The 25,990-nt window shown below is 40.5% G+C and overlaps 1 protein-coding gene across 1 annotated transcript in view; it reads left to right on the forward strand.

Moving 5' to 3' along the window:
• Window positions 1–1,031: 1,031 nt before the first annotated feature.
• Window positions 1,032–25,990, forward strand: part of gbe1b (glucan (1,4-alpha-), branching enzyme 1b) — a 255,845-nt gene continuing 230,886 nt past the window's right edge. Inside the window, exon 1 of the mRNA XM_033976749.2 lies at window positions 1,032–1,347. Within this exon, the coding sequence (XP_033832640.1) occupies window positions 1,133–1,347 (215 nt within the window). The 5' untranslated portion in view covers window positions 1,032–1,132. The remainder of the gene's footprint in view (window positions 1,348–25,990) is intronic.

Raw genomic sequence — 25,990 nt, forward strand, 5'->3', positions numbered from 1 at the left:
GTAGCCCCAGCTGCCCTGGCATAGACTGATGGAATCAGGGCTTGGGTGGTCTTTCATCCAACTAGGATACTAACCTGGCCCAACCTTGCAAGATCAGATGAGATCAGACATTGTCAAGGAGGTTTGGCCAAGCAATAATTACTGTGCTTAGCCTACCATTTTTAGTATGTTTGTATGTACTGTGGCAGAGAGCAAATATACTACAACAGGTGGTGAAAATTGCCCAGAGCATGATTAGGACTCCTCTCACTGCCCCCGAGGACATCCAGAGCAAGCGTTCTCTGCACAGGGCACATGAAGCACCCCTCTCACCCTGCCCACAGACTCCTCACCTTCCTGCCTTCTGGCAGGCATTACAGGAGCCTTCAGGCTAGAACCACCAGACTGAGGGACACTTTCTTTCCCAGGGCTGTCACACTCTTAAATTTGCACTTTAAATAATGCACTTTTTCATGCATTATAGCCGTGATGTAATGTAAATGTAATGTGTACCAGCTCATATGTACATAATATCAACATGATATTCCTCTTGTATGTTCTTTTTATCTAATACTTGCTTGCACTGTGGTTAGATGTTAAACTGCATTTAATTGCAGTGTTGGCCTACTTGTACAAATGAACAGTTGAATCTAACCTAATCTCTTTGTATAAGTGACAACCTATTTAGAAAATATGCTATAAATCCTATTTAACATAAATAAATTAGGTTGGCTTGTAATGAGAACCATGTACTGTATACTCTTTTTCTGAAATGTACTTTTCTAAGTACACCTAGAGAAAATCCATGCATTTTCATAATAGACTATAATATTGTGAATGTGTCCTATAGCTGTTAAGCTGGTATAAAAGAATGATGACGTGTCTGAGCACACTCATAAACTACTGTACTTTAGATCTTTCCTTTTTAAAACACGTTTGATTTGACATCCCCAGTAGCCTAGGCCAAATATGCACCCTGCTCAGACAACTCAGAGTGCTTTTAAAGTTACACACATGGTTTGAACTCCTCCTCTCATGGCCCATGTCCAGCTTTTGGACACTAAAGTTTAAAGAGGCTAGTCCTGGCACGGACACAGCAGTCCGGCTACACACACGCGGTGCTCAGTGCGTATTTAAAGCCTGCACCGGGGTCATGCTGCCCCGGTTCACTCGTGCCACCTCTAGAGCAAGACAACGGGCATCAAGCACCGTCACACCAACCAATTCCAGCAACAACAGCGCTCGATTACTTCGGTCTGAGGGAGCTATGGCAGAGACAGACGAGGATGGAGTTGCACCCCCCGGGTTCAAAAGTCTACTCCAAATGGACCCCTACCTAACGCCCTACGAGAGGGACTTCAAGCGCAGGTAAAACGTTGCGAACGCAGCCGTTTAATGCAAGCAGCACGCAGAAACTAGCCCGTGCTAAAGCTACATGCTAAAGCTAAGTCGTGGCTAGGTCACTGACAGAACCAAAATTACATTGTAGTGGTCTTTTGAGTCAAGTCTGAGTCACCTTGGGTTCACGTTTGACATTTGGAGCGAGGGGACGTGGTGTACGCCCCCAGATAGAGTGGAGGCAGTGGCAGTGGGGGTTTCGGGGATAGTTACGGGAATAAGTTGGCTGTTCTCCCCCTAAAGTTGCGTGAATGAACCGCTAACTTAAGAATCAAGTGAGATGCACGTGTTTAATTCGTCCTATGTGTTTGACAGTTTATCTGTTATCTGCATGTTGCATTAGAGTTGTAGGCTAGTAGGCTATTAGCCTAGTTCTTATAGTAGGGGTGTTGTAGTAGAGGTTGTGGGGTGAGCTAGGTTGAGAGTTGATCTCAAGATATAATTAAATGGATTAAATACAGTGTTATATTTTTAAAGTGAATTGGCTCCGGCTTAAAGCTAGGCAATTAATCAAAATAATTTGACTAGATTTTTACTTTCTGATTCTGGTCAGAACTCAAGCAGCAGTGTTCTTGATGTACTGCAGCTGTCTTATTACTTGTTTGAGAGGTCAGAGAGCAGGCCATTACAGTAGTCTAACCTACTGGAGACAAACGCATGGAGAAGTCTCTCCAAGACTGGTTTTGACAGTACCTTTCATTTTTGCAATGTTTTTAGATGGTAAAAAGCTGCAGATGTTGTTGATTTGATGCGACTGTTAAAGTTCAAGTCTGAGTCCATTATTGTCCCTTTCTAGCCTGATTTGAAGCTTTTAGTGAGAGAAGCTGGAGGTGACTGCTGACACTTTATCTTTGTGTCTGTAGGCCTAAGACTATGACTTCAGTCTTGTCTGAGACTCCATTCTTAGCTGGAGATTGCAAAGTTGATTTGCATTCACACACTGATCTTTCGGATGCAGTGGTAGAGTGAATCCACTTGTCCATATTCACCTGCTGCTGATATAGATCTGAGTGTCATCTGCATAGTTCTGATAGGACACATGGCTGTGTATTAATAAATGAACGGCCGCTTGTAGAGAGTGAACAAAAGGGGTCCCAGGATTGACCCCTGTGGCACCACAGGTCAGGGCCTGAGACAGTTTCCAATCTCAACAAAGTACTTCCTGTTTTATAGGTAGAACTTGAACCAATTTAGAGAAGTATCAAATATGCCCACCCTGTCCTCTAGTCTCTGCATTTATCTGTCTACAGCAAACTGTTGAGCACAGACTTTAAAAATCTAGTGGGTATGTAGATTACATCATACTGGTTACGATCTCTAGAACAGTTTTGCGTATGAAACAGAGAATTTGACAGAGTTGAAAATGTTGAACTTTCTGCGTCTATTCGTGTTATGTCACTATCAAATCATGGTCCCTGATTGCTTGACATAAGGTCTATATAGCATTGTTGGTATTCATGTATATCATGTCAATAGTATGGTTTGCAGGTTTGAAATAAATCATATCTCATATCAGTTACATAAATATTTCCTTTGGGTCTATTTTTATTTTTAAATTGTAAGTTCTTTTCGGGGTAGTGTACAAAAAAATCCCTTTATATACAGTTAATCATTATCAAATGACATAGCCAACTTAATCCACTCCTGTAGTCATTGATTCTCCTGATAAAACTCTGTATATTTAAGTACAATGAAAATTAATATTTATAAATATATACCTACATATTAAATGGCAACAAAATTATTATTTTGATTCTGTAAAAAACATGCTGTTTGTTTGATGTAGTCCAAGCCCACCATTTTTCTAAATGAAAGCCGCAGCCACAGAGGGCATTGTGCAACTGTAGAGGGCAGCGCGCAGCCTCAGTTGATCTTTCTGGTGTGTACGGACTGTACAGAGCCAATTTACTTGTACGACCAAAACTTGAGCATGCTGGATGTGAATGAGGTGCGTGAAAAAAAATGTAACCGTCCAGCTAGGGACATTTGACAGGATTTTAGGAACTGGGCATAAGTGTCTAGGTGGTTGCAGGGTTGTTAATTGCATTGTGAAATTTATGGCATTTGTAATGCCCTGAATGCAAACTCATTGCACTTAGATGTGGAAATTAGTTCGGTAGCAGAGCTCGAGGGTTTGTTAATCTGTTTACTGTTGCAAACAGGACACGATAGTTGTTACTGCAACTTCCAATAATGGCTGTCTAAAGAACTACAGTAATGTAGTCCTCTAAGAGCAGAGTTTTGTCCTGATGGTCCTCTTTAGCCTGGACTGTGCACACACCCTTTATCAACACTCTATGAAAAGAAATTTAAACTTATGAATCAATTTAGTCCATAATATACTTCAGTAAAGGTACACTATGCAACTTTACTGGTGGTCTTCATGGAGATGTTACTGCTTTACCTTGAATGTTCGAAAGTATGTCATTAAACATCCATCTTACATGTATGAAATTCAATTTTGTATTGCTCTAAAACACCTTGAAATGTATGGCTTCTTATTGTGAGTAGTGTCACCTTTCCACAGATCTGACCTTTAACTTGGCCTGTATGGCTTTAAACCATTTGTCTCCAAATAGTTTAAAGCCATACTGTGGAATATTTGAGGCAAAGCAGTAACATCTTCTTTGAGCTGTTAACTGGCACCAGATCCATAGCTTTTTGTATTTCTATTACTATTCTATATTTTTTGACTAGCCTCACTGTTGCACATGTTTTGCCATTATTGATACAGAGTTTACATTAGTGCTGCAATGATCTATTATTTTTGTGGACCAGTAATTAAACAATATTACTATTGTACATTGAAGGTTGAAATATGGCTTATTCAGAATATTGAGGAAGAGAGATCAAACTCATGATTCTGCCTTTATATAAAAATACATTGTTTCCTACTTTTTTATGCATAAATTGTTATTTTTGCATGAACTGCTATGCAGGCGTATTCTTGTGAGTTCAGCTGGGGTCAGATACATAGAGATAAGCAACAGTTTCGAGAGCTTTAGCCATGCCCCAGGACCCAGAAGCGCCGTGACCTTGTGTCCCAGCCTGACTTTGCTCAATAACCGCCAAGGGTAAACATACTGCTGGATTACAACACCCGGAGCTCCGTTTGATCTGCTTCACAAATCAATTTTAGTCAAGAGGTTGTGGAGGCCAGGGGAGATGGCAAAATATGATTGTAGAAAAAGATATTTTAGATCCAGCTTTGTGCATTAGGTGTTTCAAATATATAGTCATTGTTTTAGCTACACAAAATCAATGTAATCCTCATTAGAGGTGTTCAGAATTGTTTGCTTGCCATTTTAGACTTGATTGCTTAAAACAGAACACAACCTAGAATTATGGACAAAAATAATAAATGAATCAGATACTAATCAACACTAAAACTAGTATCGAAACTAGATGCACATTTGAACAGGTTTCAATATGGAAAAAGTCACATTTACAGGACAGAGATGAACCTTTCTTGAATAGCTTTAGAATGATCTTGAACTGTATCAGAACAAGTATAAGACCACCTAGACTAGTATATGCCCATGAACAACTATGGGATAGGGATGGTACGATATACAATAATATTGCTAATCGTGATTAAAAAAAGGTCCGCAATTAATTGTTCTTGGCATTATTTAATAATCATGATCATCGTTCACGATTATAATCGCCTTTACGGCACCAGACTGCCTCTTGTTTGCAGTTTCAATGTTAGTTCCGGTGTTTGCCCACAAGGGGGGCCTTTGTCATAGCAATGACACTTGTTAACTTCTGTGCCTATTGGGCAGCATGGTTATCCTTGTCTGAACTATATTCTGCCAGAAATCAACAATAAACAAAGTCTAATCTGTAACTCTCCACAGGAACGTGCCAGAGTGTGCCTCACCCATGCGCACAGATGAGATGCCAATGTGTGCACATCTTATATTTTTACCTATATTAATGCAAACTGCAGAATAAAACATCTTTCAAACGACAGACAAATGAAGTCTAAATCATACAGCAAAACACAAATGTGCCAGAGCGCATGGTTCAAAGGTGCACTGTGTCCAAGGCTAGCAAGGCTAACGATTAAACACGATGTATTTTGCCTACAATTATGTCAGTAGCAGAATAAAACACGCTTACCGATCGAGAACAGCATCCAATCCATTAAAAATAAGGTCCACAGTGAAATCCTGAGGCCTGAGATGCCTCTAAGAGTCTGAGATGCCTCTAGTACACATGTGTCAAACTGAAGGCCCGCGGGCCAAATGTGGCCCTTCACATCATTTTATGTGGCCCTCGACAGGGTAAATTAAAAGGTATGATGGTCTTAAAATCTCAGTTTATCAGGGGATACACAGTTACAGAGCCATATTTTTACCAGGCAAATGCATATGCAATATTTGTAACTTAAATAAGTAATAAAGACAGAAACAGTTAATTAACAAGTTATAAAATTAGTTAGATTTATTTTACATTTGGCCCTTTGAGAGCAGCCATTTTGCTTATGTGGCCCTTGGTGAAAATGTGTTTGACACCTCTGCTCTAGTAAAATTTGTACACTCGGCTTCGGCCATGTCCCAATTCATCAAAGCGTGAACAAGGGCTGTCCCATTCCGACAAGATGGCAGCTATACTGAGGAATACACATTTTCGGCTGGGTACTTTGAACGATACTTCAAACGGTGTCTTTGTTTAGCACTTGTCATGCTCCGTCTGTTTAGGGAAAACAAAGGCATGCCATGCACTGCAGTGTTCTGCTGCTCATTGGCTGTAAGGGGAAATCATCACTAAATGTGTGTAATGTAATTGGTTGATTCAACAAGGGGGAGAGTGAGGCATAAACTTTCAGTCATGTGTAGCACTGATTCTCTGTCTGGGACTCCAATAACCCACAACCCCCACCTTATTGGCCAACATTGGTGTCATTTAGAAGGTAATGCATGTGTTCAGCACTGACAAACAAAGTCGGCATTGTCAGAAGTTTATTATGCCTGAAACCGACAAAAAATTGCAAAAAAGTGACGGAGTGGTTTCACGTTTGGAATACTCTACAAAAGTAGATACTGCAGCAGATTGGACGTGGAGGATTTAACTTATTTTGTGGACATAATTTCTTGACTGGGTTATATTCTCTGGACCTGTATGGAACGAATGAGGCCATCTTTGTGGGAATATGTTGATGTTTAACAGAACTAGAGCTCTCAAAGGTAAGTGAAGTCCAAATCCAAACGTCTTTCCTTGCAGGTGAAAATGGTTTGGATATTCGGAAGCAGACATTTCGCTGCTCATCCAAGCCGCTTCTTCAGCGGTCAGGGTGCTGGTGGCCACTGCCTTATATCTATCTGCAGGGAGGGGCTAACTACACTGAAACATCTATTGTCTCCAGTTTCAGCTGGAACTACCCTATTCAGCCCTTAACGACCCTGCTATTGTTCTCATTGTTCTGGGTCTGAGGATGGTGTTATAACCTATAACTAAAATGGCTTCTTTAACTCCCCTCTCAAACCATTTTTTTTTCTCTGGCTAAGAGCTGAACTTCACTGTCTTCAAAGGTGTGGTTAGTGGCTTTGAGATGGAAATGCACAGTGGACTGGGGTCCAGAGGAACTCTCACGCCGGGGTTGGTACATGGAGTAGTTGTTTAGTTTCTCCAATGTAACGCTCACTGCACTCTTCACTACACTGAATGGAGTAGACTACTGTTATGGCCCCAGGCCTCCAGCTCCTCCTACAGGCCAATGTGTTATCTGCACCTATCAGACCTACTGAATGACTACTTACGCATAGGGTAAAGAGCGTCTCAGGTGACTCTTTGACAAAATCAGCCCCCCGTGTTTAGATTCCGCATTAAAACGCATTGTATCCACAAAAATCGAGCCATTTAAAAGGGTCCAAAAAGGCAAGATCAAAAAAGATAGAAAGAATACTACTGAAGCCAGCATGTCCTTAGGCAGCCTCAGCCTCCTGCAGCAGACAGAGTTTTGTGATAGGCCGGTCCAGACAGCTAGTTCTTGTTTTTATCTGCAACCGACAAACAAATCCTCAACATCAAGACTGAAAGGCACCTTTGTCCTCTTGTACCTTCGCAGTTCCTCTTCCACTGTGCGCTCCTGCTGCTCTTTTGTGAGATCAGATTGTTCTAGGCTCAACTTTAACTCTCTCCTTTCCTTCATACAAGACAGAACTTTAGAATCCAGGCAACCGACTTCTTAAGGCGTGTCCAAGTAGAAAAGTACTGAATCAGGCGGGACACAGGTTCTTCCTTTGTCTGTACAGCATTTACTGCGACAATCTTCTTCACCTCAGGATCTTCAGGGGAAAGCTGACTGATGTTCTGTGGACTTACAGGCCATTGACTCTCTGGCTGTAACAAGAAGTGAGGGCCTGACTGCCACGTAGGATGCTTAAGTAGTGTTTCAGCTTTCAAACCCCTAGAGGCTATGTCCGATTTAATAGACCATTCCACTCCCAGCACACTCTCCACAAACACAGAAGCCAACTCCTTGTTAAACAGCTCCATGCATTTTGCTCTGTGTTGCGAGGGAACGGCATCCATCACGGCAGGTTTGTTACTTATCCACTTGGTAAGACAAAACCCTCCTTTCTAGTTCCCTGTATAACAAGAGTGCTTGTTCCTCTGTAGCCACCGAGACAAGGCAATCATCCACGTAAAAACAGTCATACAGCGCGTTTACTGTATCCTGACTGTAGAGGTGCCCATAGTCCTCTGCACATCTCCTGAGGGCATAGTTTGCACAGCTAGGTGACAATGTGGCCCCAAACAAGTGCACTTTCATCCGGTACACAGCAGATTCTAGCTCCAGATCACCATGCTGTCACCAGAGGAACCTCAGCAGATCCAAATCGTCAGGAGTGACTCGCACTTGGTGGAACATAGACTCAATGTCAGCCATTATCACCACTGACTCCTTTCTGAAGCGGGTCACCACCCCGATCAAAGAGCTGGTCAGATCTGGACCTTGCAAGAGTTGAGCATTCAATGATTTTTCTTGGTAAGAAGCTCCACAATCAAACACGACTTTTAACTTTCCTTTGGTGGGATGGTAAACACCATAATGTGGGATGTACCACACTTCTCCATCTCCGTGGATCAGCTCCTCTTCGGGTACCTTCTCAGCGTGACCTCTGTGCAGCAGCTCATCCATAAACATTTTGTACTCACAGAAGAATGTTGGGTCTTTCTGCAGCTTTAGTTTGAGATGTTTTAAGCGCTGCTCAACCATTTTCCTGTTATTTGGCATGCAAGTGGTGCTGCGCCGCAGTGGCAAACTGATCTGATAATGGCCATCCAGGTGTTTTACAGAGTTGGTGACTGATTCCATAAACTTTAAATCTTTTCTTGACATGGCAGGCTGCTCATCCAGACTGTTCTCTGGAAAGTCATTTATAAACTGCTGCTGCCATAACTCATCCAACTGTACAACAGAAACACGATTAACAGTTATGTTTGGCTGCTCACTGTCCATCTCTTCACTGCCTCCGCCCAGTGATCCATTTACTGTCCATCCCAGTATCGTTCTAGTGGCAAACGGTCCTCCATCCACACTACAGACCACCTCCAATGGCTTCAGAGCTCTTGGCACATTGGTTCCTATCAAGAGCTCGATTCCTGCATTGATATGTGGTAAATTAATGTGTCAAGTGAGGCCATTGCTTAATATCGCTTTTGGTTGGGATATTTCCTGTACATACTGGCATGGACTCCTGTGTGTAGGCTTTGGGCAACCTCAGGAACTCTTCTCCATCTAATGCCGCAACCTCCAGTCCAGACACCATGTTGCTATTTACCACCTTTTCTTGGCCCATCGTCCTTAGAAGAATATGCCCGTTTCTTCCTGTTATGTTGAGTTTGTGTAGCAGGCTCTCAGTGCAAAACACTGCAGTGCTTCCTTGGTCCAAGAATGCATACGTGGTGATTATTGTGCTTCCCATTTTGGACTTAACTTGAACTGGAACAATAGGTAGTTTGCAGTCTTGGTCTCCAGCCCCTGTAAGGCCACTTGACACCAGCATGTTGCATGCCTCCGTGCTCCTCTCACTCTGTTCAGCACCAGGCAACCTCTCTTTGTGGAGGACAGTGGGATGTCTCAAGCTGCACTTTGAACAGGACAACCTTTTACGGCAATGCTTGCTTATGTGCCCTGTGCACAAACAACCAAAGCAAATACCGTTCTCCTTCAGGAAGTCCATCCTTTTCTCGTGTGCCATTTTTCCCCAACTGTGCACAATTAATCAATGTGTGTCCTGCTCCACAGCAGATGCAAACATTACTTTCAGGCATCTTCATTTCCTTTTCATTTCTTGCAGACCAAGGCTTGTTCCCTGCTGGACCGACGGTGGTAGCAAAACTGGTACTTTTCAATCGAAGTTGTGGCTTAGGTTTGTTTAATTTGTTTAATACGGGAGGATCTTGGATGTTTCCAAAGACTGGATCGGTGAGTACGTGCACTTGTTTTCCAATGAAATCAGCAATATCTCGAAATTGAGCTCTCCGTTTCTGCCGTTCCTGGAGCTCGCAGGCGTGGCTCCGCCACCTGTCTCTGAGCTTATAGGGCAGCTTCATTATTATGCTCAACATGTTAGAGGGCATGTCCAAAGCATGGAGATACTGTACATCCTCCATAGCATTACAGCATCCTCTAAGAAACAGGCTGTAGTCCTGCAGCATCTTTACATCCTCAGTTTTAATCGGAGGCCATGACAGAGCTTTGTCCATGTAACAAGACGCCACCTTTTGCTCATCACCGAACTGTTGCATTAATAAACTCTTAGCTTTTGTATAGCCTTGTTCTGGATTCATGTATTGGCAACTCCTGACTAGTTCTTTTGCATGGCCTCTTGTATGCTGTTCCAGGAAGTACAAACGGTCAACAAAAAATACGGCTACCCGGTGTCTCCCCTCTCCACCTGTCAGACAGCAGGAAACCCGGTGCCTTTGTACCTCCCAGAACGTCACCCTTGCCCACGTGAACCCCGCCCCTTACGCATTGCCATAGCAACCAATACATCATATGGCTCCTACACACATTAATGTGCATATTTCACATAGAATATCTAGTAGAAATGAAAGAAATTATCGGAGGTCGTGTAACTTGGTTGACATCAATATTACTAATAATGACAAACCTAATTCTCAGGCGTCAAATCAATCTCAATCAAACACAAATAAAGCTATTATCCCTAATAAGATAGGCATATTTGATAAGCAAAACTTCAAAACAAGGAAGGGACTGGGAAATATTTACATGAATGTGCGTAGTATTATGTCTAAATTAGATTTCATTAAAGTCTGGGCAGATCAAACAGATCCAGATATATTTATCTATTTTCTGAAACTTGGTTATCAAATAAAATATGTGATAAGGAAATCAATATTGAAAACTATAAAGTTTTTCGCTGTGACAGGCAATGTTAAGGAGATGGCGTTGCCATTTTTGTCAAAGATCACCTGTCTGTGGATCTTCTATTCTCCTATGCTTCTCTCTCTATGCTCTTAATGATCTATTCATGATGCTTTCTAAACTGGAAAATTATGAGGCCCTGATAATGGGTGATATAAATATTAACTGGCTGGAGAAAGAGTCCGAACCTTTGAAAGACCTATGCAATGGCCTAAATCTTACACAATTAATTTCTAATCCAACTAGACCTGACCCTACAGATTTGAATAAAGGCACACTCATTGATGTAATCTTAACAAACAAACCCCATAATTATGAGGCAAATGGTGTTTTTCCACTTGATTTTAGTGACCATTGCCCAATTGGATGTGTCCGAAATACAAAAATGAAAAAGAGGTCAGAAGATCATATAAACATTTCAATGAGCAGGCCTTCATCTCTGACCTATATTACAGTGAGATCGGGTTAACATCAGCATTCCTTGACCCTGATATGGCCTTGAACTTTTTTATTGATACATTTAATGAAATTGTCGACCGGCATGTGCCTAAAAGAAAAATTAGAATGAAAAATTGTAATAATCCCTGGTTCAATTCAGAAACTGCACAATTAATTTGTCGTAACGGTGGGTGTAGCGGACCAAAGAGTGCAGACTCGGGACAGATTTACGGTGTTTATTTACAAAAGTGCACAAGACAGTTCAGACAGTACATTTATCACGCACGGGACGTAGGTAGCGGGAGGCAGACCAGATGGGCGTAGTCCAGAGCGGGCAGGAGACATCCAGGGCCGGAGCACGACAGGACAAGGCACGGGAACAAGAAGGACCGAGCAGGAGTAATCCAGCAAGCGGGAGCCAGGGCAGGTGACGGGAAACAAGCCGGGGACCAAGACAGGACAGGAGGCGAAGACACACGTAGGATCCCGCAGACAACGACAGGACAGACGGGGTGAGGAAACGCAGGCATGACAGGAACACAGGGAACGACAGGAATGAAGGGACGACGACGATCTCACCCCGAGTGTCTTCTCCCAGCTCCTCTTATCCACGGCAGGTGTGGTGATTAGCCAGATGGACAGCAGGTGCGCGCGGGAGGAGCCGAGAGCTCTGCCCAGCTCCAGGTACAGACAGGTGAGGGAGGGGGAAGAGCACACCGGGAGACAGAAAAGGCAGGATCATGACATAATTAGAGAAAGAAATGCTGCCTGGAAAACTGCTCACACAACTAGGTCTGAGTTGGATTGGGCATGTTTTCGTCAGAAGAGAAATAAATGTCTATCAGCAATTAGAAAGGCAAAAACATCCTACTTCATGTCTGCATTGATAGAGAGCCACGGAAATCCAACTAAGTTCTGGAGGACAATCAGATCCCTCTCTGAACCTAACAATTATACCTTACCAACTGATATTTTATTAGATTCCGGTATTATAAATTCTAAAGAGGAAATATGTGATGCTTTCAATAGACATTTTATCTCTGCATGTGATATGTTGAACAATGATGGTCCTTCTGATGTTGATTATGTTGAGTCTGAACCTTGGACAGATAACCACATTTTTTCTTTAAGACCTTTCAGTTACATGGAGGTCTTAAATGCTCTCCGCTCCATAGACCCACAGAAGTCCACGTGAGCTGACGATCTCGATCCAAAACTTCTTGTATTAGCTGCCCCATATTTAATTCAACCTCTTTTACATATTTTTAATTTGTCAATCCAAATGGCAATTGTACCGGAATTATGGAAAACAGCACATGTTTTGCCTTTACATAAAGGTGGGACAACTAAAAATGTAAATAATTTCCGGCCAATATCTAAATTACCTTGTCTTGCAAAAGTTTTAGAAAAGTTAGTTTCAAATCAAGTTACAGGTTATTTAAATAATTTCTCCATTTTGAAGTCTTATCAGTTGGGTTTCAGAAAAGGGCATAGTACTGTCACAGCAACCACAAAAGTTTTAAATGACATTTTCTCAGCCATTGATGATAAACAAGATTGTGTAACTCTGTTTATTGATTTAACTAAAGCTTTCGATTCAGTGGATCATGGAGTCCTCCTGAACCGTCTGAAGCAGATTGGATTTGACAATGCTACATGTAACTATTCTAAAATTATCTTTCAAACAGAACCCAAGCAGTAGTAGCCGATGGTTTTAAATCAGATTTTTTAACTTTAAGTAAAGGAGTGCCCCAAGGCTCAATTTTGGGCCCCCTACTTTTTACTATTTTTATTAATTCTATTGGTCACAATTTAAAAGAAAGCCACATACATTTATATGCAGACGATGCTGTTTTGTATATAACTGCTCCTTCTGCTGGTCAGGCACTTTTAAAACTGCAGCAAGATTTTAATGAAATCCAAAACTCCCTCATAAATCTTAAGCTGTTTTTGAATGCAAGTAAAACCAAGTATATGATTTTTTTCTAAAAAACATTTCAGTAACATGCAAGATACAAACCTTTACACGCTAAATGGTACATCCATTGAAAGAGTCGACACTTATAAATATCTTGGGTTTTGGCTTGATGAAAACTTGTCCTTTAAAAAACATATCTCAGAATTATGTAATAGCTTCAAATCTAAATTATCATTTTATTACAGAAACAAATATTGTATCCCAATGAGTTACAGAAAAGAAATAGTGCAAGCAACCTTCCTGTCTGTATTGGATTATGGGGATGTGGTGTATATGCAGACTTCAGCCTCTGCTTTGAAACCATTGGATCCACTATTTCACTCCGCCCTTCACTTTGTTACAGGTGATGGATTTGTAACTCATCACTGTACGCTGTATGAAAAAGTGGGTTGCCATCACTGTCTGTTAGAAGAGAACACCACTGCATTAAGTTTATCTATAAGGGATTACTTCAAAAACTGCCAGAATACCTCACCTGCTTGTTAATTATTGATACCGGAACATTTAACACCAGATCACATGACTGCATAAGGCTAAGGATGAGCCACACCAGAACTGAGATGGGAAAGAGGGCTTTTAGCTGGTTTGCTTCACAAAAATGGAATATGCTCCAAGGAAAAGCAAAACTGGACATGTTGGTGACACAATTGCAATTTAATAATCTGATGACAAACTTTTATACACACACCTGCACTTGTTATTGACGTTTTTTATGGACTTATTTGTTTTGATTGTTTTTTCGGTTTTTTGTTGTATTTTAAACAGGGCACCCATGAAAAAGAGAGCCCAAGTGCTCTCATTGGGTCCCCCTGTATAAATAAAGATAAATAAAATATCTCACCATGGACCTCTCCAGGTGGTGCTCCTCCAGCTGGCTGCTGATTGTCTGGAGGGCCCTTTGTCTAATTGGAGCAGCAGTCAAAGGCCTGACCAATCCTGGGCCTTCACCTGGGGCAGCCACGCCTTAAAAGGACCCGCTCCCTTCCACTCCTGGCTGCTGGGTTCTGTCAAGAACAGCATGCCACTTTTGCTCTGTGTCTTTGTAGTACTTTTCGGACGAATTGACACATTTTTAGACCTTTTGCTTAGTTCGGAGAGTGTTTGTTTTGTGCTATTGTAATTTCTGTAGTTTGTTTTGGTAGCTGTATTTAAGTTATGCATTGAAAATCACTCTGTTAAGAGCCTTTTTTTGTTAGTTTTTACCTTAACATTCCTTTTAAATAAATTATTACTCTAGTTTTACCATTTTCCATCTTGTTTTGTTACTTCCCCTTTCCCTAGCAGAGCTGGGTCGTAACAACTACATTGCTTTGTTTTTGGCTCAGGGTTTTGTCCTTTGGGTGAACCAGTTTTTCTCTTAAAGTGTTAGTAAGTTTGAAAAAGACAGGAATCTCATACTGTCTAAAAATTCTCTGAAGTTTTTCAGACACACCTGCTGTGTAAGGAATGGTAACACCTTTCCTTCTGGGTTCAGGTTCCCTGATGTCCTTTTTTTTAGCTCTCTTAGATCTATTGAAGGCCCACTATGGATATCCACAAGTAGAGAGGGCTTTCTCCACGTGTTGCTCCGCCTTCACTCTTCCCTCTGTGTTAGTGGGCACCACTTGAGCTCTGTGTTGTAGAGCAGTGGTCCCCAACCTTTTTTGCACCATGAACCGGAATAATGTAGGTTTTATTTTCACGGACTGGCCTTCTACTCATGACAGATAAATATGGCAAAAATAAGTTAAGCGCATAAAAAATACAACTCACTATACCGCTGCATCAGTGGAAGCCCTGCACTTGTTTCTTCTTTCCTTCTTGCTCATGTTTGTTTCTTTCAAAAAACTCAAAATCTTATCTTTTAACCCCAGGTGCTTAGTCTCCATGTGCTGAAGCAGTTTCGAAGGTTTCATTACCTCATTTGCTTCTCCTGCATATTACGCAGAGTGGACTCTGTGCGTGAGAGTCACCTGTAGCGACAAACCCATATTTTAAGTAGGACTCCTGGTATTGTCTGTTAAATTTAGCTTCCTTTTTCTTGGAGATCATAGTCTCCTCTTCTGGCTCCTCAGTTGTCCTTTTCCCCTTTGTTAAAAAGCTCTTCAAAGACTTTTGTTATGGCTCTACTTTTGGGTGACGTGTCTGATGTGTTAAACGTGAAACGTCATCGTGGAGGACAAGAGCATCTATCGCTCTTGTAATATACTCGCCACTACATCAAATAGATTTCTGTGGCGATTTCCTATCAGGATTTTTATTATATATCTATGGACAAGCTTATTAGCGCGTCATGAGGGATGGGTGAAAGTTACGTCGAAGAAGATGTGGTTTCTGATAAATTATTTACTGTTTTTGTGCGGCCCGGTAGCAAATGCTTAATGGCCTGGTACCGGTTCCCGCCCCGGTGGTTGGAGACCACTGTTGTAGAGTACAGATCACTCCTAGTTTGTGCTGCAGTGGCTGGTGTGAATCAAACAGCCGTTATTGGTCAGTGTGTGTGGGTTTCCAGTAGACTTCTACCTGGAGTCGCCGGTCCTTTCCTATTGTTACTGCACCATCTAAGAAAGCCAGTTTGTTCTCCTTGGCTTCTTCCCGTGTCCACATATCGATACCAACGTGTGGGTGGAGTACCTGGAAAAGAGCCTCCAAAGCCTCCTGTTCAAATTGTTCCATGTATAATTTAGCCATAATAGGAGAGACTGGTGAGTCCATGGTACAGCTGTGGATTTGCCTGTTGAAGTTTCCCCTAAACTGGAAATATGTGGTATTAAGACAAATTTCCAGAAGTTTGGAGATTTGGTCCGGTGTCAGTTTAGTTCTCTCTTTTAGCTTTGTATCCTGCAGTAGCCTCCTCTTTGCAACCTCTACTGCTACTGATGTGGGGATAGGAAGTGAAAAGAGAGGTCACATCAAATGGTCTCATCTGGATCAAATTGGGGATGCTTGATTTTGCTCACAAATTCTGCTGTGTTCTCAATATGGTGCTCCATGTTGCCCACCAGAGGAGCCAGGATGGTCTTCAGATGTTTGGCCACATTGTAAGTGATGGAATCAACACTACATACAATGGGTCTGAGGGATACTCCTTCTTTGTGGATCTTTGGGAGGCCATAGATGCAAGGAATGGAATCACCAGGATACAGTCTGTAATACAGCTATCTATCAATGACTTCCTCCTTCTCCATCTTCTGTAAGCAGTCTAAGATTTTCTTCTTGTACCCACTTGGGGGGTCTCATTTCAGCAATTCATAGGTGGCATTGTCACTGAGGAGGCTGATCACTTTAGCCTCGTAATCAGAGTTCAAGATCATGGTGCATCTCCCTTTGTCAGCTCGCCACAAGCACCCTGACCAGAACTGAAGAAGTGGCTTGGATGAGCAGCGAAACGTCTTCACTCTTACCATTTGTCCAGTTGACAGATTTTAACTTCGTCTTTTGCTATGAATCAAACCTGGACGACTGAGGGTTTACACAGTTAATCGCAATTATTTTGGTCACAATAATCGTGAGTCTAAAATTTCGTCCCATCCCTACTATGGAACCTACCTGGACCACTGAGGGATTACAGATAAAAGGCCACATATAGAGATAGACCGATATGTCCCCAGCTAATATTTGTGCTTTTTAGCATATTGGCTACGACGATCCTTAAATCTCCAACTCAGGCCGATTTGTTCTTTTAGCTGGCCTGCTGCCTAAAAGAACACTTTACTGTGAAGTGATAACTGCACTGCAACTGCTCTTATAGGCTTATAGTAAAACAGGGCTGTAGGTGAGATTGTAGTGAATTTAAATTGCAGAATTTGGGGAGAATAATCTAAATCAGCACTACATATCGACCCAAAAAAATCGGGAGAACTTATGGGTCATCAGTTGGATGCACATATTGGTTGATCTCTAGCCGCATGGTAGTATAAAAGAAAGTGCTATTACAGTTGTCCCTCACAATAACATGGTTCACCTTTCGCAACCTCACTGTTGATCAGATTTTTTTAGTGCAGCTTTGCATGCTTTTTTACAGCGTATAAACGCACATTGTGTTCTGTGTCCTGATTGGCTAAGCGACTGTAGACCATTGTCAATTAATCTCCTCTGTGCTGTGTCTCATGTGCAGTACAGAATACATTCAGCTTGCCATATTTGCTGTGCTGTATGTGTGCAAGTTTTCTCCCTGACAAAGCCCACAATGAAATGTTCTGCACCGACAAAGGCACCAATTTTTTTTTAAATCTACGAAGGTTTGAACTTTTGAGAGTGTTTAAATGAGAGAGAAATGTGAGAAAATGTTAATGTATGTCTGAAAAAAGTGTGTGGTGAGGGGTTTTATAGCCTTAAAACATATATAATGATAATAAAAAAAATAAAGCTAACTGCTTGGTGGATTTTGCCTATTTCGGGCTGTTTTTAGAACGTGACTCCCACTATAAACAAGGGACCACTGTAATGTTGACAATTTATTTTTATTTTTTAAAACTATCATCGTAGTATCAAAAGCGGTGACACATGAAACAAAGAACCTCATTGGTCACCCATCATTTTGAACAAAATCAAATTTCGCTCCCATCAGATTAGTTTATTGCTTCACTCAAAGCCGCAGTGTTTTTCAGTCCAGTTTGTTTCCCTATCTTTTTTACTCATAAGCCGCCATATTCATTTTTGATACAAAGAGACCATGGATGGCTAATCCACCCGTCAGTCACACCTATCTGAACTTGGGGAGATTCACTGGTGAGACTCACATCTTCATAAATTACTGGAGAAGTGTGTATTCAGGATCTGGAGGTTGAACAGAATAATGCTCAGATTATGCTCAGTTAATTTAAACTATGCTTGTTGACAATAATAATGCGTCGGGTGTAAAAGCTAAAGATATCTTTAGTATTTCAAACACAAACTGTTGTAGCATTTTTCAATAATAATCTGAATATGGAGCTGTTGTTTCTTGCCCCACCCAGTCTGAAACATCCAGTCTGAAACATTCTGCCTGCTTCCTCACACGCCTCTGTGAGCTGACAGAGATTATTGTAGACTCAACCAGCAATCATTTCACAGTTTTCTCTCTTTTTTATTGTGCAGCACAAGCTTGACATTATTGGAATTGTCAGAAAACACTAATTATAATTTTCACACTCCACTATCTAGGCCTGATATTATTGTTATATTTTCTATTAAAATGAGAATGTGGAACTAATTTTATAGAGCACTAGCCAAAGGTAAATTAACTGTGATTTTTGGATAAATGCTAATTAGGGCATTCAACCTTTTAATATTTTGCAAATCTTGTATATAAATGTCCTAACTGTATCTGGATGCTACAGCTGCTTCTATGAATGAGCTTTCTTCTGTGATAAACACTGGACCAGTGTAATTGTTCTACAGAATGTCAGGCCTTTTGTTTGGAATATGTTCCTAAATTTTTATGTATCTGTTTGCACCATTTGAAATATTTAAGCACAATGTATGGAAAAAATCAGTTACCACAATATTAGCGCGTGTATCACAAAGTTGCATTATCATTTCCAATTATTTTATCTATTAATCAAAAAGTGCAAATCATGTCATTCCACTACATCTCCTCATCCCCAGTCCTGCGCTGATGTGAAAAAAATGTATGGAGCACAGAAACAGCCAGGTGAGCAGATGAATCACACTAAATGAATACAGTTCAAAGCAGGGACAGACCGCCCTTACAGGCCAGTTAAACATGATCACTTCTTGTAAAGCTTTTCTCTGCCTTCCTTTAACTTATAATCCACAGTAAAAAATAAATAATGATAAAAAAGTACCATACTTTTTACCACACTGCAATTTTAATACAATAAGGCAATGACTATTAAAGAGGCACTATAATTTTTATTTTTATTTTTTTTTAAGCTTTCGACCATGTTCTAACTTTGTTCCCTCATCAAACACATGCCTGAACAGGTTTTGGAGGGTAAACGAACCTTCCGTACGTGAGCTGTAAGATTCTGTGCTATGATCCGCCAACAAGCCTACGTCACCCATGCTCCCACGTGACAATTTTCCATAAATATGCAAAAACATGACACAAAACTACAGAGCAACCTGATGCGACGTGCAGAAGTTTCATTAGCAAGATGCATGCTGATTCTATTGTGTGCTTTGAGTCCCCACGGTAAGTCACTCCCCCTTCAGAGTGTCAAAAATGAAAGTGAAACTTGTAAAATCTGTTAATACGTAGTTTTTGGCGAAGATAGCATTTTCAAAACAATAAAAAGTAACAGTGATCTATGGGATATTCACTGGTAATGCATAACACATTTATAAGTAAAATACACCCTTTTTAAATTAATAGCTGTGCTGACATGCCATTTGCTAAGTGAGGATGTTTTATCAATAGAATAAATAATCAAATAATAAATAAATTATTTGAGATATTAAATCATCCTAAAAGACCATGCAGTGTATTCTCATTTTCTGTTTAATTGTGAAGTCTAAGCTATAGAATAATAACTCTGATTGTAAGGCTTACAACTCACTTTAAAACAAAGGACCTTTAACATTGTACTGTCGTGTAAACACAGTTTTGAATTGGCTACAGATTATGATCTTGATGTAGTGTGGTTTATCCATGTCTCAGTAGGCCCTGTGTGACCCGTAGGGTAAGGCCCTCTAGCTTGTGTGGTGCTGCCTGCGTTAGTCTCTCCTTCCACCTGGCACACACAGCACCAATCTGCAGTCCCTGTGTCGCACATGGAGATTACCCATCACGTATTCTGCATACACATGTCCTCCACATGTCCTCTGATGGATAAGCCCCTGTTGTTACCAACGCACATTGTGAGATGAGTACAGGTAACGAGTCTGTCTAGTAGTGTTGGCACTACTAGACAGTTTCAATGCTAAGAAATAAACACGATACTCAATACAGATTCTGATTCCATAATGATGATGAAAACAATCGTTCTTATAGTACTTTCTTTTAAATTACCATGTGATCTTTCCCTCAGTGGTCCAGGTAGGTTCTATAGTGGTCCATGGGGGTATACTAGTCTATGTGGTCTTACACTTATTCTGATACAGCTCGAGATCATTCTAAAGCAATTCAGGAAATGTTCATTTCAGTCTTGTGAATGTGACTTTTTAGTATCGATACCTGCTCAAATGAGAATCTAGTTTTGATAATAGTTTTAGTATCGATTAGGGCTGAAGTGATTAATCGAGTAATGTGATTACTGAAAAGCTTTGATTCTTATTTTATTGCCTTGATGATTTGTTTAATTTTTATAACTAGTTAAAAGCCACATAACACTAAAACGCACAGAGCGCATGAAACTATTGCCTCGCTTGTTTCTTCACAGCACCAACTACACAACAGTGAAGAGAGCTGTGCATTTAGTTTAGTTTGTTATGTCTGACTCAGGTGCGCAACAATATGGGAGACAACACAAGGTTTCACATGCTCAAAAAAATAAGTAACACGTGGAGCTAGCACTGCAAAATGTCCTTAGAGCAGCACACAGAGCTCAGAGCTCAACAGGATAAACACATGCAGATGTAATGCTTGTATTAGTTTTTATGAATTCATTTCAGTTTTATGTCCTGTCACTTCAGCTAACTGTAGGTCAGTTTTAATGTGACCTGTTTACAATACACTCTGTTAACAAGTAAACTGTACAACCCCAATTCCAATGAAGTTGGGACGCTGTGTAAAATAAAATTAAAAAAATATAGAATACAATAATTTGCAAATCCTTTTCAACCTATATTCAAATGAATAAACTATGTTAAGATATATATTTAATGTTCAAACTGATAAACATTATTGTTTTTATGCAAATATTCACTCATTTTTAATTTGATGCCTGCAACTCGTTACAATAAAGCTGGAACAGGGGCAACAAAAGAATGGGAACATTGAGGAATGCTTAAAATACACCTGTATGGAACATTCCACAGGTGAACAGGTTCATTGGAAACGGGTGAGTGTCATGATTGCGTATAAAAGGAGCATCCCTGAAGGGCTCAGTCATTCACAAGCAAGGATGGGGCGAGGTTCACCACTCTGTGAACAACTGCATGAGCAAATAGTCCAACAGTCTAAAAACAATGTTTCTCAACATGTAATTGCACGGAATTTAGGGATTTCATCATCTACGGTCCATAATATCATCAAAAGATTCAGATAATCTGGAGAAATAAGTGGCAAGGCCCAAAACCAACATTTAATGGCCGTGACCTTCAATCCCTCAGGTGGCACTGTATTAAAAACAGACATGAATGTGTAAAGGATATTACCACATGGGCTCAGGAACACTTCAGGAAGCCATTGTCAGTTAACACAGTTCATCGTTATATCTCCAAGTGCAAGTTAAAACTCTGCCATGCAAAGCGAAAGCTATATATCAACAACACCCAGAAACGGCGCCAGCTTTTCTGGGCCCAAGCTCACCTGAGATGGACTGACGCAAAGTGGAAAAGTGTGCTGTGGTCTGACGAGTCCACATTTTAAATTGTTTTTGGAAATCATGGATGTCATGTCCTGTGGGCCAAAGAGGAAAAGGACCATCCGGATTGTTCTCAACGCAAAGTTCAAAGGCCAGCAACTGATGGTACGGAGGTGTGTTAGTGCCCATGGCATGGGTAACTTGCACATCTGTGAAGGTACCATTAATGCTGAAAGGTACATACAGGTTTTGGAGCAACATATGCTGCCATCCAAACATCTTTTTCAGGGATGTCCCTGGTGCTTATTTCAGCAAGACAATGCCAAGTCACAGAAGGGACAGCGTTGCTTTGTAGCAAAAGAGTGCCAGTACTAGACTGGCCTGCCTGCCTGCAGTCCAGACCTGTCTCCCATTGAAAATGTGTGGCACATTATGAAGCGCAAAATATGATAACGGAGACCCCGAACCGTTGAGCAACTGAAGTTGTACATTCAGCAAGAATGGGAAAGGTTTCCTCCTGCAAAGCTTCAACAATTAGTGTCCTCAATCCCCAAACGCTTAATGTTAAATGGAAAGATGATGTAACACAGTGGTAAACATGCCCTTTCCCACCTTTTATTGGAACATGTTGCAGACCTCAAATTGAAAATAAGTGAGTATTTGCATAAAAACAAAGTTTACCAGTTTAAACATTAAATATCATGTCTTTGTAGTTTATTCAGTTCAATATAGGTTGAAAAGAATTTGCAAATCATTGTCATTCTGTATTTTTTTTAAGTTTTACACAGCATTCCAACTTCATTGGAATTGGGGTTGTATTAAATATTCTAGGGACATTATGATTTGTTCTATCAAGAATGAAGTATTGCAGTTTTCGACATACATACATATAAATGTTTATCAAGCCGAAAAATGCATTTGTATGCATTTGTTTTCACTATGAACCATAACTTTAAAAAATAATTTAAAAAAGACCTAATATGCTTTGACAGATATTTTATGGAAGGTAAAAAAAATGAATAACCCGATTCATTTAAGTAAATAATCAATAGATACTAAAATTTATATTGAATACTAAAATAATTGATAACTGCAGCCCTAGTATCAATTAGTATCCAAATTTCGATACTTTGACAGCCCAACTGTCTGTTCAAAAATTTGATTTTACACAATTGAATAGAATATGGATTGACACTGTCAGATATCAGGTTCCAGGCCAGGTGTCATGAGTATTGATTGGGATGAAGTATTATACAGATAAATGCAGTTGGTGGATGACGTTACCATGGTGAAGTAGTTTAGGTGTAGAATTCTCTCACTGTGACATACCTGACAACATGAATGTTGTCAACCCCAGTGTCGCCTACAGGGAGCTTTCCTTACACACTGTTCACATTGGAAATTCACACATTAAATCCACCTGTGACCAAAGACTTCCCCTGACATGATGCTCTTTAGTCAGGGCAGGACTGTGTGAAAATGGGACATAGACCAAACTTGTTTTAGATTTTTTTTAAAAGAATACCCTTTGCTTTGAATCTTGGTTTGCATTTTTGGCATTTCTTGACTTTGACAAGGCACCCTGTGAAGTGAAAACGGGAGACTTCATCATAAAGATCATTGAAAGAAGGTCAAAGGTTTGCAGCAATGTCAACAAAGTAAAGGGTGGATACTCTGGGGCTTTGAATATAAAAGAAAAAAAAAGTTGAGTTATTTGACTTTTTTTTTCTTTGCTACAGAATTATATATTTCTTGAATCATATATTTGAAATCTGTGTGTATATAAGATGCAGAAAGTAGCAAAACACAAAGCAGACAAAACACAAAACTTTTGACTGGTAGTGTATGTAATGCGTCTGCCTTTCCTATGGGTGATAATGACTCGATAAAACAAAGGTATGCATTCAATAAACTGTAGTCCCGTGTCTAGAACACAAGAGTCTAGTGCCACGCACTTGTGTACCCTCCAAAGCGTCCTGCAGTGAAGGCATCCTGCAGTGGCGTCTGCTCATCCCTATAGTGTGGGGAAATGTGAAGTCACATGCTGGGCTGTGCTGCTGAGACTTGCACTATGGGCACAGAGGCTGGAGCCGAGGGGTGAACAGCGTGTCATGTCTAACGGCGCTAGCTCACATCTCAGGTTGGTTGAACTCTGCTTCACATCAACAAGAGCCTGGGAGACACTTTCAAGTGCTCCACCAGATTTGACTACTTTTCAGAGGGGGATTTAAGGGGTTTGATGGGGGGATAGGGATTCTGTGGTGAAGCTCGATCTACAATATAGTCTTTTCAATTTAAATCCAGTATTGTAGGCATTGTGGAGTCATGCTTCTTGTGCAACATTCCATACATCTCAGTCCATTAAGTCCAGTTGAAATGTTTCAACTTCTGCCTGTTTTTCTTATTTATAGAATTTCCTTTTAATCTGACAGACTCAATTAGCAGCAATTTTGAGCTTTTTAATTCTCAGTTCTTCCTCCTTCAGTCCTACTTGCAACAAAACTTGCAATACACTTTAACGTTGTAGGAAAATATTGTAAATGGTCAATATTCTAAAGGCAAGCTATTTTTTGCCAATAAAAAGGTCTGTGGTAAAACGCTGTGATTTTTGTTAGTCTTGTAATATGTGTGTGCATGTGTCTACAGTCTGATCAGGATCTCCTCACTTCTGCTGTAGCTGCTGGCTGCTGTTTTATATGTTCTCAGGATGCTGGCCTCAGATGGGTTTGAACACAGTGCTGATGCAGCCTGTTGGAGGTTCCACTTGTGTTTTGACTACATTTATTATTTACCCTTCCTGTCCTCCTGTCTGGATGAGTGATGCTAGCAGCACAGCTCTGGCACCGCGCATCTCCTAAATTGAACCAAATGAAATTTTGGAGTTCCGGGATGCTGTATTTTAAGGCAAGAGGGTTTTCTCCAAATTCAGAGTTTGTCATTGATGTTGGTTTCAAAGTGAACAGTAATATATCTGTTTATAACTCTTTGGATAGAAATTTGTGCAATTTAAACAATGCAAATTATGACTGACTTAGATATTATGACTATTAGAACACATTACCAAATATGTAGGCACTTTTGTCATTTGCAGAGGACAGGTCTTGATCTATTTCAGAAATGGAGGTTCTCTAGTACCCTGTGATCTTATACCAACTATTTTGTGCTGAACATGACACACTTTGTATTTGTATTTTGGCCATTCCTTAGTGTCGAAACCATAACCAATTTCACATCTTGACAACACTACTCAAAATTGTCTTTTTTTTTCATTACATTTTATTAATATTTTTTTAAAAGACCTGTACCTACAAACTAGGGTGGTAGTCTAAGTCAACAAAATATGTATAAGTTGACTAATGATTTTATTTCAACCTTCAGAATTTGTGTGGGACACCAGCAGACAAGAGGGTATGGAGGGGGCTGGCTGAGGATTTGGAAGTGATTCAGGAGTGTAATGTGCCTTTTTAAAACACAAATATGGTGTTTTCTACTTTTCTGTTTAAATTGTTGGTTTTGCCTGAACTCCTGTGCAGTTGTAGTATTTTGAGTGCAGTTTGTGCCAGAGATACTGAAAAGTTTTAATGAGATGATTATGAAGAAGATAAAACAAACTATTTCCTTAAACATGCAGCCTCAACATTTAACTTGATGTCAGTGATTTCAATGCCGTCCGGCCCTATGCTAAACTCTGCCCCTGTGACTGCAGTGAGGAGCCTTTCTTGCATTTTCAGTGCAATTTCCAATGAAAGAAAGTAATGAAAAATCTATTTTTATTTTCCCCAATCAATATTTCATTAATCAATTTCATGTTTTTTGGCCCAACTATTATCTTTCAGTCAAATGTTTTTCTCAATAATTTACCTAATTAACCTTACCTGATTTGAACTTACACTTGTATGTATATATTTGGTACCTATTTTCCCTCATCTTTTCTAACCTGTTCTTAATTTCAATTCTGGCAATTGAGGCCGAGTGAAGCAGCTCACTTGGAAGGCCGTCGCTGGAGGGTCAGAGTGGCACAAGGTTAGCTCTCTGCTTTTATCCCTTGTTCTGAATATTCCTGGCCTCTTAAGCCTAATGAATGCTGCAAGTGCTTAATGGAGTAATGGGAACAGCACCTTGTCTCTGGGCTTCGTGTGGGCCCTGAAGGCTGAGAGGCAGAGCAGACACCTGAGCTTCAGCTGTCACAAACACTCTCTATATTTAGCTGCTCATTGTCTACAGTGCATTCTGACTTCAAGCCACGAAAGCACAAACTAATGGATTCTAAACTTCTGCAAGCTATGACAAAGGCATGCTTTTTGCATACGCTCAAGCAGTGTTGTCACAATACTAATATTTCAAACTCGATTTCCATACTAAAGAATAGATGGATTCCGATACCACGGTGATAATTAAAAC

The sequence above is a fragment of the Periophthalmus magnuspinnatus genome, chromosome 13 (genome assembly GCF_009829125.3).
Source record: "Periophthalmus magnuspinnatus isolate fPerMag1 chromosome 13, fPerMag1.2.pri, whole genome shotgun sequence".
NCBI lineage: Eukaryota > Metazoa > Chordata > Actinopteri > Gobiiformes > Gobiidae > Periophthalmus > Periophthalmus magnuspinnatus.